Below are 12,337 nucleotides of genomic sequence, written 5' to 3' on the forward strand. Positions count from 1 at the left end.
CCCCCCGTCTGACAGCCCTAAGGTACCGCCGGTCTCTCAACTACAGCCGACAACACTCTCCTTCCTCTCAGAGACCGGAAATCAGCCAAAGGGAACACGCATTTCTAAAACTTTCCTCCATTGTTTGACTTCTACATTCATCATCACTACACAGACTTCTGGGAAAAAAAAAAAAGAAAAAAAAAGGGTTGAACCGTTGAAAGGGGGTTGAAACAGGTTGTTTTTCTAGTTTGCATGTTCTTACGTCTTCATCTTCACTTTGTACATTTCACAGCTCTCTTGTTGATTAAGAGAGCTTTTATTGTTTGAATCTGATGGTGAACTTTTGTATCTCAGTTAAATCAACCAACGATTGTAACATTTTTATCATCTCTTTTCATTAATCTCGCTTTTATAAAAATCTGATATGATTGGTTGCTGCCTAACCTGCATAACATTGAAAGAAAAGCCTTTTAAGTGGCTTGTTTTGGCTGGACTTCCTCAGAGTGACTCATCTTTCCATAAGTCGTCGTCTTAAAAGTGCACTTTTTGATTATTGTGAGACATTTTTTCAGAGTTTTGATAAACTAACCCTGAAAAGTAAGCTGTGTTCATAAACACCACAATCATTTGAATGGACCGTTTGAATTTTCTCTCTCATGGTATATTCACAGTTTCTAGCCACAACTAATCCGCATGAAAAGTATTGATTGTTTGCATACAGGTGCTTGCAGACAAAATGGGACTTCCTATTTTCACTGAAGTATTCCATTCATTTTCTACGGGTCAAATGCTTGCTATGGATCTACAGAGACCAGACCCACTTTTATTAATGTCACATTTCCTGTGCTCTATGTTAGAGTGTATTGCTCGCACATTTACGGTGCTGTAACGGGGTCAGGGAGGGAGTTGAAGAGGTCTTTGAGTGCCAAGATGCCATTAAACCGTGATCAGGATTGGCAGCAGGGTGCTCTAGTGTTGAGGGAAAATGTCTTTCGCCTGGAGGGTGAGGACTAAGACCCTGTCCCTTCAGGCTTCAGGGACACTTTATCTGACCTGACCTCTGACCTCTAAGGAGAAGTAAAATCTAAACCAGATCCCAACAGGGATCAATGACGGACCAAACATTTGCATGTAACTTGAATCAGCATTTGTTGATTTGAAAGCTAAGTTGTTTGAAAAAGAAAACAAAAAATTGAAAACTGACAACCAATGTGACCAATTTCAAAAATACTGTTCCATCATTTGGCATGTATCTCAACTTGATTTTATTTTTTTGTTTTGATTATCTTGAAATTGTCTCACACATTACCACAGAGTATTGAGAGAAGAAAAAAAAGGTATTTAATGCTGCTCCAAGTATTGATGATATTTTAGCTGAAATGATCACAACATTAAACCAAATTGTTGAAAAAAGCAAGAATTGTGCTGATTTTAAGGTGAGAAAATACTGATCTTATTTCTGTTTGCAAGCCCAAAGATTTCGCTAAAAGATGCACACTGAAGACTCATGGGCGACACTTATTACCTGTGTACGTTTGTAAATAAATTGCTTTGCTTGTTCAATCAAAACGAGACTCTGACATGTTTTTGCTTCACCTGATGTAGCGTGTATTATTGAGTGAACGGAAAACTACCCTCTCTGCCTCAATTCACGCCTTTTGTGTGAACACACAGTTGAAGCCAATGTAACTTAACACCAGGTTGAAAAGCAGTGTTTTGCTGCTCTCTCTGGTGGAAGGTTTAAAGCCTGTTTGTTGCACCTGAACTCACACCCAACAGTGATGTTACGGGGTCCTGGAGTATATATATATATATATACACAAATAAAAAAGCCAACAGCAGGATATGCAAGATTTTAAAAAAGCTGAATCTCTGAGAACAGGTAAAAAAAACCCACTGCTACCTTTTTATAATCTTCACATGTGACATCGACCTATAGTTGGCATCAGCCATCTTTGTGTTTACTCTCACTAACCGGGGCCTGTATGATCCATGTACGTTTTAATAGTTTGTTTAATGAATTAAATCCAAAGTGGTAGACTTGAGAAAGTGATTTGTATTTTCATTTTGTCTTCCCCACCACCAGGAGTCTACTTCGCTGGGAGGCTAAGTAGACTCCTGGTTGTTGCTACCGTTGGGTAGCTGGAAACTTGTCCCCCGAGACTATAGCCTGGTAAGGATTATGAAACCTCTGTCTTGCAAATGCACAACTCATATTTTAAACTGTTAAGACTCATTGTTTCAATACAGTAACTCAGGTGTGACCCCAGAAGTTTTGACTATAGAAATGGATTGCACCTGTTGCTCTGATGCAATCTGAGCGGTCGGTTTCTCATCGAGAGGGAACTCTCCCGACACGCATCCAACATAAACAAGGCCCACAGTCACACCGGTCTCGTGCTGCCATCACAACAAACAGAACAGGGTCGAGTGTGGACACATGGCATACGTGGCTTAGTCCCCTCCATTGACGGCCTAATTCCCCCTGCACCGCCTCATAAAGGGGTCTATTGACAGCCCTTCCTGAGCCCTGCTCACACAGAAGTGACCCTCATTGTGAAAATATGTGTACCGTCGTTTAGGGCAAGCTGCGGCCTATTGCTCTTCCCTTTAAAATAACATTTGGCTGAAACGGCATTTTGCCCCCTTCCTGTCATGACACTGTGACTCAGGGCTTTTCCGCCATTTATAGTAGTTTGTAAACAAGGAAGTGGATTGTGGCACATTAAATACCAAAAACATGGGTGTGAAACTGTTTGATTTCCTTAATCATGGATTCTCTTTTGCAGCAATATTACAATTTTGACTATACAAATCATACATTTATTACAAATATTAAATGTACATATAGTACAGGCATGTTTCTAAGCTTAACAGGCAAGTATATCTGTTCAAATCCCCAGACTTCTTTCTTCACTTTAACGGCAACGTGGACCGTGGTCAAGACGAGGGGAAACCACTGCAGGTTGACCTGAAAATCTGATCCTCTCGTTGTGTTTGACGAGGCTACCCAATCCCTTCTGTTCCACCCCAAGAGTCTATTTCAGAGTCAACTGAACTCACTGTAACATAAAACCAGTGACGCAAAGCAGAACATTAAACGCTTCTTACACTTATTTATTGATGTGGGAGGAAGCACAGGGAAGGGCTAGTGGACATACATAGGACTTGATTTGAAAAGAGCACAGTCCACGTACTTTTACCCAACGAGTTTCAGAAGCAGATGTCATAAGAATGTCACAGCACAGTAAGCCATAACAATGTTAGTGTGTGTCATAAAATCATAGTACAGTATGCCATGAAGTCATAAAATGTGTATGTACGTCGAAAAAAGTCACGGTAAAATATGTCAAAGTAATTAAAAAGTCATAGCATTGATGTCAAAATATGTCATAGTATAACCTGTCCAAAAAAAATCTAAAAAAATCGAACGTTATAGCATAGCTTATCAAGAAAGGTATTTTGAAAAAAGTCATAGTATAGTATGTCAATAAGGTCATAAGAATGTAAACTATGTATAAACAAAAATCAAGTATTGTATTTAAAAAAAAAAAAAAAAAAAAAAAAGTATAGTGTGTATTTCATCATACACACTATATTTCATCACCTGATATCTAAAATAGCATAAAAATACAATACAATCCTCAGAATACTCATGAGCGGGGCTATTCATTTCCGATTGTTTTGTAGCCAAAACAATGTGAGCGTAACCTTATTGTATTCAGTTATATTTGTCAGCTTTCAATTCAGTTTCTATTTTAGATCCTAAAATGTGTTTCACACCATGTTGAACTTGCAGTTTAGGTGCTTTTGCGACATGACAAAAGTTGGGGATAGGTCAGAGTCTGGTGAGAGGCGGACCTCGCAAGTCTTACATAACAGTGCTCTCACAACAGGTATATCCTCCTCCCCTGCAGACAGCACAGCAGACCTGCAGAGGAAATGAATATCTCAGCGAGATTCAAAGAACAGTCCCCGCTCTCACAGGGCAGCGGACAAATAAGTCATGAGCTGGAGGCTTGTGTGACAGCAGGGCTGGACAGACAGACACAACACACGCTGGGAGGAAGTACATTGCTGCGGGTTTTGGCAGCCACTTTCAAATGGGGGTGCGAGTGACTGATGTGCTGTCAAAGTTTTGGCGTAAATATCCCAAAAGCTGCAGATTTAGACCCCGAACAAGCCGCTCTATTAAGATGCCCTCAGTTCATATGCTCTGTAGAGTTGGCATTTGAAATTTTCGCACCCTGCAGGAATGAAATTCACCGACTATGTGAGAGCATGGCAAGACTGCTGCTGTTCAAGACATAACAATTAGCTCACTCCCACTACATTACTGAGAGCACGATGCAGACAGAGCTCCATGAACAGATTCAGGCGCCACTCAGTGGTCAGTCTGAATATAACTGTCTGTTCTATGCAACAGAAGCATCCACTGCAGTTACACCAACCTTAAACAAGGAGCTGAACGATGACGTCCCACTTAATGGGAATATTTTCAGTGTTTATTCTATGTACCCCATTCTAACTAGGGTACTATCATATTAAATAACATGTAATTCCACAACAAATACCAAGGAGAGGCAGGCTGCAGCACATACTTTTCTGAGAGGTATTTAATATCCGTTAAAAGGGTTAAAATCTAAAGTATTCAATGCTTGGTTCAGTCTCTTTTCCCCACAGTGATATTGTCTAATGTCAGAGATGATTTGTCGTTATCAATGTACAGCACTGTTATTAACAAGCACAATTCTTCGTTAATCACGATACAAATTATTTAGTCGTTTGCTCAGAAACTTCTTTCACATTTAGGTTTAAACTGCAGTGACAATTCTTTCTTACATTCCAAAAAAAGGAAAAAACCTAACTACAAACAAGGAAGGGTACTGTTCCTTTAAGACCCCAGCAGATATTAAGCAGCTTGGGTAAAATATTAACATCCTCTTCCACTGATGTCACAACCCTTTTCAAATTTAACTAGTTGGCGATCATCTGGGACGTGTTGTGGTGCCGGTGACGCCCATGGCTCTGGGATGTTTTTTAGTTTTCCTTGAAAACAAAGCGATGCCTTTACTTGAAACATCACTGGAAGGGTTCGTTTTGTTTTTAAGAAAGCTATGCATGGTAACAAAATGGTAATGGTTAAAACAAAAAAATAACTTAAATGGAATGAAAAATTCAGGACTGTACCCTACCGTTTTCTATACCAACACACTCTAGCTGACGAATGAAAACGTCGAAATTAGCCCTGTGTAAGCCATTTACAGTAAAGCTCCTCTTTACACAACAAATGTTCTGTTCAGGAACTAAAAAAAACGTCTCGCACAATCGCCTTATAGCACCCTCTTCACCTGGCATCCACATGTATCTTGACTGATGTCACACACAGGGTTTTAGTAAAAGCAATATAGTTCTGCAAACACTTCAAAAAGGACACTTAAGACACATCAACTAGCTCTAAAATGAAATGTTGCTCCAGATCATTTAAATAGCTTCCAATGTGGAAATAAACGACATGGCAGGATGCAGTTTGGAGAGCAACAAGCAACACCGAGTTTTGAGGTTTCAGTTTTGAGGGTGTTTACGTCCACATCCACGTAGAAATCAAAACCTCTTCTTCCTTCACTGCTCTCCCAACATGGATGTGAACCAAAAACCCATTAAGCTGAAAACACAAACCTCATTTGGTGATGGAGTGAAAACATTAGCGTCCAAAGTGGCACAGGAAGCACATTATTGCTACGTCTAGCTGTCCTGCTTTAGAATACAGTGTGTGAACCCCGTGTACGATGTTGATGCCAGGTATCATGAGGGCCCGTGATATTGTTATCCGTTAGCTCCGCTGTGTGCCGTGTTCCATGATTCATAATATCAAATAGTTCAACAAAAGTCCCACACCAGTACATCATTTCTGGTGTGTGTGTGTGTGTGTATGTATATATATATATATATATATATACAAAAAAATATGAAAAAACTAACCAGTTTTACCCTTTTGAGTTTTCCCAATCACAATAGCTCATAGCATATGGAACTGACTGCAGGTTGTCTGTAAACTGATGTTGGGGTCTCCTCTACTTCCACAATCAAAGAGGAATTATTGCTCATGCTAAAAATGCTGAAGTCAGGCCTTTTTACTGTAGTGTGAGGAGGAGGAGGAGGAGGAGGAGGAGGAGGAGGGGGGGGGGGGGGGGGGGTGTCCAAGTCTGTTGAGAAAATCTGTAGGTTTGCAGTTGGACTAGTCCTCTGGCACTCCCTATTCACAAGTTTATTCCTGAGTTAAATCCGTGCATAGTAGTGGCGACGACGACGATGATGATTAGTGTGTCAGTAATCAGAGAAATGGCTTGTGCTCACACCCACACAGTCTCTTTCAGACAAATAGTTCATTGTTCATTGTCCCAGACAGCCTGCTACTAGTTGAGGAGGCGCTCCCTTTCTGTACCAGCGTTGCGCTTGTTAGCGGCGAACACTTTCGCTTTGTTCACCGAGGGACCTGTGAAAGAAAAAAAATGAATAAATCAGAACATGTTAGATTTAATTCAAAAATGAAATCTGTGGTAGAATCTTGTATGCTTCGTGTCTAGTCCTTTAAACGAGCAACGTTACTGACCGATATAACTGAGCAACACGGGTAGGAAGATGAGGCCGTGCGTGGCCCCCAGCAGCACGATGGCCAAGTACATCCTGAAGTAGAAGACCTGGAAGATCTGCGACTTGGAAAGAGCCAGGATCGTGATTCCTCCGAACTTTGTTAGTGTGATCCCACTGAACACCTGCGAAAATGAACCAGTGTCATAAGATGATGACCAAAATTTGTATTAATGTACAGAGAAGCAAATCATTTTATTTAAAAAAAAAAATGTTCAGTTAAATGTGTATGTGTTACTGTATGTAAATTAGGTTTTCCTCACAAAAATTACTTTATTTTGCCCCACGAGCTTATTTACACCGATATCCACATTACCAGTCTACAAAAAACATGTTCAAGACTAAAAGCTCCTGACTTGCATGTATTGGAAAAGCTTCCTCTGGTGAAATTGGTGAGTAGTAAAGCGAGCCTTACCGAGCTGCCCATGTGAGCCAGGGCCTCCTCAGCCCGTTCCACTCGGTTCTTCTTCACGCTGATGGAAAACGCTCGCACAATATGACTGCAGAACTCCACCGAGATCCCACAGCACTGCAACAGAGGACAGGAGGCAACTCAGTGGTGAAGGCAGAAATGTTAAAATTTGACCAATAATGATAACATTAATCTTTTTTTTTTTTTTTTTTCTTGCTTCACTAAAAACACGTTTGTTTTTGTGCTCAGGATAACATTCCGGTGTTCCATGTTGCTTCTCACCATGACCAGGTTCACCAGGGACACTGCATTGAGGCTGATGTTCCACAGCCACATGACTCCAAACATGTTGACCAGGATCATGGCGATGGTAACGCTGACGAGCACGGCCGACCACACCTCGAAGCCCAGCAACACGGTCGACACTACAAATATGGCCGCCAGGGACAGGCTCAAGTTCACAGCCGTGTCATGCGCAATGGTGAGGTACTGCTCGTAGAACACATAGAAGATGCTGTAAGAAAAAGAGAAGGAAAATACAATTCAGAGAACACGCCTTAACGAGCGCTGACAACTGCTATTTTGAAATGGACAGAACATGATGTCTTTGTACTGCGATTCATTTTTGGATTCTATCTTTGGAATTATCCTGTCGTGCATTACTCATACAGACTCGTAAGTCAACTTATTGGAAGCAAGATGAATTCGGGACTCGAGGTCAAACATCAGCTATATTGCCTTTTATAATGTCTTCTTTGCTGTGGGCTTATCTGTGACGTACTTAACAACCCCCCCCCCCCCCCTCCCCCTCCCCCTCCTCCCTGCAATGTCCTTGAACATTGACTTGAAAACAAGAAAAACCTCAGGAACAAGTATTTCAACTTAGAACACTTCAACAAGAAGAACCAGTGGCAGTGGGGGAAACTGAGAAACACCTACTTAAGGTCACAAAAACCACAATAACTATAATGTAATGTATACTATTAAAGAGAGCACTACATGTAGTGAAACAGGACTTACCTATAGGCAAACACTTTGTGGCCAATGGACTGAGTGATGTTATCAGCCAGGACTCGGGCCATCTTTAAAGCGTGTATGTAATCCGGGGATTCCTTCAGGATGGTGTGGTAAGTCATGAAGTAAGTGGCTCCGACCCCGGTGTTGTTGGGATACAGGTCCACTGCTGTGGCGTAGGCTGCATGGCCGCTGGAGGAGCATTGACGCATTGTGAGAGAGAGAGATACGTGAGGGGGACATTACCAACCACAACGAAACTGGTACAACTGTGCTGAGATACTCTTAAAAACAACATAATAAACAGACGTTAAAGTGAAAGTATTCAATGACATGTCAGAGAGAAAGTACAATCATCAGCAGAGCTATGAAGTTACCCTTTTCCACACTTGATGTTTGGATTGTCTGACAGAAACATGGGTAGAAACCGCATGAAGTCTTCTCCTTCTGGCCGCTGCTTTCCCTCGGGAGTCATGGGCCGACAGTGGACGCAGGACGGATTCACCACTGGGAAACAATATCATAACAATATTCATTTTTATATCCATCCCACATGATTGAAGAAATATACAAATTTGTGCTGAGACAAAGCCATGAACTAAAAAAAAAAAAAAAAGTTACACAATACTAAAAATACTGACCATGGCTCTATTAACATTGTCATATCCTTCCTGAAACTGCATGCAGCTAAATTGCCCAACTCAATGTACAGTAAATATCCCATGTGAACGAGGAGTTTTGCCAGTTCCTCAAATAAACTGCATCTTGTTGACACGCAGGTGATTTTTAACTGTATGCCAGTCGTTTTATTAACCAGGGACATTAATAACAGAATACCAACATTTCCCTTTTTGAAAACTTGAACAGGTTTGCGTTAGTCATTCATAAAGTTTAAGTATTGCAATACCGGAGTTTTAGTTTTAAATACAATGCATATTACTTGAACAATAATTGCATTAATGCTATGGATTATGTGCTTTAAACAATATTATTTCCACTTCATTTTGTGTATGAAAAACTGTCTCTAAAATGTCTAACAGCAGCATGTGACAGCAGGGCAATGAGGGTTCAAAGCATGTTGACATTAGATAAAAATGTACCAGAGGCATTGCAGAAGTCCTCACTGGCGTTGTAGTATCGACAGCAGCTGGACTGCGGCTTCACCCAGTCAAAGTAGTCATCGAGCCAAGAGGACGGCGTGAAGGCAATGGTTGTGCTGGGAGTAAAAAGGAGAAGTGAAGTTGAATAGATCAGACAGATGATTTGTCCTTTCATGAGTGTCGCCTAATCTGAACCAGAGGGAACCAGTGCAAAGCTAACTTCTGGGCTCATCCTGCAGCACAAATGATCAACTTTGTCTTGCGCAAATAAACCACCTGTGATGTAATTTCTTCATAGCCCGGACTTACTAGTTGCTGATGAGTGAAGCGCTGTAGACCTGCTGGACTAGAGAGTTGTTGCCGCAGCCGACTCCTCCGCACACAGCATTCTGGCCCTCTGGACTGCTGTAGTCAAGACCGTCCTCTACCACAAAGTAGACTGGAGCTCCGGTGTGGAGATACATGCTCAGGTTCTTAAAGTAGTCCAGCACATACGAGTCCTAGATAAAGAGACAGATCATCAGAGTAGACCTCCATGAGCACAGAAACACTAACCAAGGCACATGTTGTATGGGGAAAGACATGCAAGAATGCAACATTAAGGAAAATTTGCTGATTGATTAATTTAGTGAGATGATAGAATGACATCACTGATATATATGCTACTATAAATAGTACAACCATTCTACTTTGCACACATCTATTAAAAGATTCAATCACAATCCATGAACACAGAGCGATGGTAGAAAATACAAAAACATACATCAGGCATGGAGAGTTGCTGGTCCAGTCCGATCTCTACTTTATTCACCACAGCAATACTGAAGGAGAGCATTCCCACAAACACTGCCACCTGAACAAAGGGAGACGAAAAGAAAACCACTTTAATCTACTCGATGAAAAATATGAGTCAAAGTGAATAAACGCATTGAAATAATACCGGCAAAGTGTCACTGAGGTACTTACTATGATCGGTCGGACCCACTCTTTGAGGATGAACGGGGCAAAGATTTTCTTGAAAAACCAGAAGAGGAAACTGTCCGTCGTCGTTTCCTGACCTTCCGGCAGCTTCGCACAGCAAAAGATGTCGAGTCGATTCCCCTTTTCAAACACAACAGACCACACAGCATTGGGTAAGTGTAACCGATTTAAAGCTTGAATCGTGTGTGTGTGTGTGTGTGTGTGTGTGTGAGAGGAGTAATCATTTAAATGAGATGAAAACTTTTCTATCACATTTGTAGTTGTTAAATCTTCAGGAAATCATGCAAAGTTCCCAAACTGCCATCTCTAACCCCTCCCAGTGTAATCATTTATGTCACACTCATTTCCTCCCAGTCTCACCTCCTGTCTCCTGGCGTCCAATCCGAGCAAGCTGACAAAGCAACTGATCTGCAACAGGAAGTCAATGAAAACGGCCAAGCCAGCAAACATAGAGAAAGTCCTCACTGCGGGCATGCTGGAAAGAGCTCCTACAGAAGGAAAAGGTCAACACTTTGATCAGCACGTGACTCACCAGGAAACTATGGCACCGAGTCAATCCTGTCCATACAAATCTCTTTATATTTAAGGTGGCATATTATCACTTAGAAGACATAATGTTTACTTCACATTGCCTGTGTACGTGTCTATTAAATAGGTGATGTATTTTACCCAGGAAAAAGGCGACTGTCTCTGAGAAGGAGGAGAGGAACATGCTCGGGGCTACGTCTCCGAGAATACGACCAATCTGCTGGTGAAGTTCCTCCTGAGGCATCCGCTCATCCCTCTGTTCAGAAGCACAGATGGAAACTTTTAGTAGGTTTAATGTCACTTTTCAAGTGAATAAATTCAAAGCACGAGTAATTAAGGTGAACGTACGCATTAAACCAGATGGGTTAATATGTAACAGTTGAATGGATTGTGGAGGTTACCTGATATGTCTGCACTATAATAAAGATGTTGTCCACCCCAACAGCCAGCACCAGGAAAGGAATGACCTCGATCACAATGAGGGTGAGGGGGATGCCAAAGTAGCTGAAGATCCCCAGTGAGGAGGACACCGAGCTGAGCACAATCAGGATCCCTGCTATACCCAGAGAAATCTTAGAATCCACCTGTAGAGGCAAAAGGGGACAGAGGATCAGTCATGTTCCTCCCTTTAGCTGCTCGAGTAGCAGGAAGTTGTCCAGCATGTTGAATCAAAGAAGTGTGTCAAGCTCTTATGTCACAGACAAGAAAGAAGAGTTACACCGAGTTATCTGTAAACTATTTTGGATATGGATTACGGTAACGGACACTTAAGAGCTAAATAAAATGCATGACACAAGGAATTTCTTACCATCACTCTCCTGCAGCTGTTGATGTGACCCAGGGCCAGGGAGATGTAGATGAACATTATGGCATAGCTGACTACTATGGTACTGATGTCACTGTTGCTCTCTCGGTCTATTTCATCTTCAATACTCCTCTCAGAACTGAAGGCTATGGTCAGGTTAGGATTTTTGAAGTTCTTCATAAACTTGATGAATCTGAAATGCACACAAACAAAAAAAACAAAAAACACAATTCAAGTCAATGCAAAGACATCATTATTAGTGATTTTTTGGAAGCCTAAAAAGAGCTCTCTCTGTAGAAACAGGTGGTTGTCTCACTCTTTCTCCCATGCCAGAGCTTTGCCCACCCTGACGGAGTCGTTCAGGTAGTTGTTGAGTGGGAAGGTGATCACTAGAGCAGTGGCATTGTTGTAGTTGGTTTCTGTAATGAAGACACGTTCATTGTAAAATGTCGCGTAAAAACAGTCCTCAGTTATCAACCACATTAATAACTGGAGACCAAATTCTTCTCTGCCCTCAAAAAGGTGTTAATCCAGCTCACCATCGTAACCCCCGAGGGCCAGCCAAGGGAAGATGGGGCCACCATAGGTGCCTAGACAGGGGTCGTGGAGGACAGTGGTGTCGTTGAGGGATGCTGGAGCACTGCGGGAGAAAAGACCAGAGTTACTCGCCTGAACAATAACGGCCGTTATTAGATTAGCCGAGTCATCGGTACGGGTTTTCACCAGTACCTGACCTAATTGTAGTGCAGTTAAGAATAACAGATGAAGAACCACTGCGTGACAACCAATGAGGAAGTCAGATTGTGCTTTATTAAGAACACACACACACACACACACACACACACACACACACACACACACACA

At 41.7% G+C, this 12,337-nt stretch overlaps 1 protein-coding gene across 2 annotated transcripts in view; it reads right to left on the reverse strand.

The window, feature by feature from the left end:
* Nucleotides 1-3,083: 3,083 nt before the first annotated feature.
* The window catches only part of npc1 (Niemann-Pick disease, type C1), a 14,560-nt gene continuing 5,306 nt past the window's right edge, over nt 3,084-12,337 (reverse strand). For both annotated transcript variants that reach the window (XM_031865314.1, XM_031865316.1), the window contains 16 exons: nt 12,013-12,113; nt 11,790-11,892; nt 11,477-11,666; nt 11,070-11,252; nt 10,810-10,924; nt 10,501-10,628; nt 10,126-10,260; nt 9,923-10,012; nt 9,469-9,659; nt 9,160-9,275; nt 8,437-8,566; nt 8,066-8,251; nt 7,328-7,559; nt 7,049-7,162; nt 6,596-6,758; nt 3,084-6,478 (listed from right to left, as the gene is read on the reverse strand). In XM_031865314.1, the coding sequence (XP_031721174.1) occupies nt 6,399-6,478; nt 6,596-6,758; nt 7,049-7,162; nt 7,328-7,559; nt 8,066-8,251; nt 8,437-8,566; nt 9,160-9,275; nt 9,469-9,659; nt 9,923-10,012; nt 10,126-10,260; nt 10,501-10,628; nt 10,810-10,924; nt 11,070-11,252; nt 11,477-11,666; nt 11,790-11,892; nt 12,013-12,113 (2,257 nt within the window). In that variant the 3' untranslated portion in view covers nt 3,084-6,398. The remainder of the gene's footprint in view (nt 6,479-6,595; nt 6,759-7,048; nt 7,163-7,327; nt 7,560-8,065; nt 8,252-8,436; nt 8,567-9,159; nt 9,276-9,468; nt 9,660-9,922; nt 10,013-10,125; nt 10,261-10,500; nt 10,629-10,809; nt 10,925-11,069; nt 11,253-11,476; nt 11,667-11,789; nt 11,893-12,012; nt 12,114-12,337) is intronic.

This window comes from Anarrhichthys ocellatus, unplaced genomic scaffold, assembly GCF_004355925.1.
Source record: "Anarrhichthys ocellatus isolate YVR2014 unplaced genomic scaffold, GSC_Weel_1.0 scaffold32, whole genome shotgun sequence".
Classification (NCBI taxonomy): Eukaryota; Metazoa; Chordata; class Actinopteri; order Perciformes; family Anarhichadidae; genus Anarrhichthys; species Anarrhichthys ocellatus.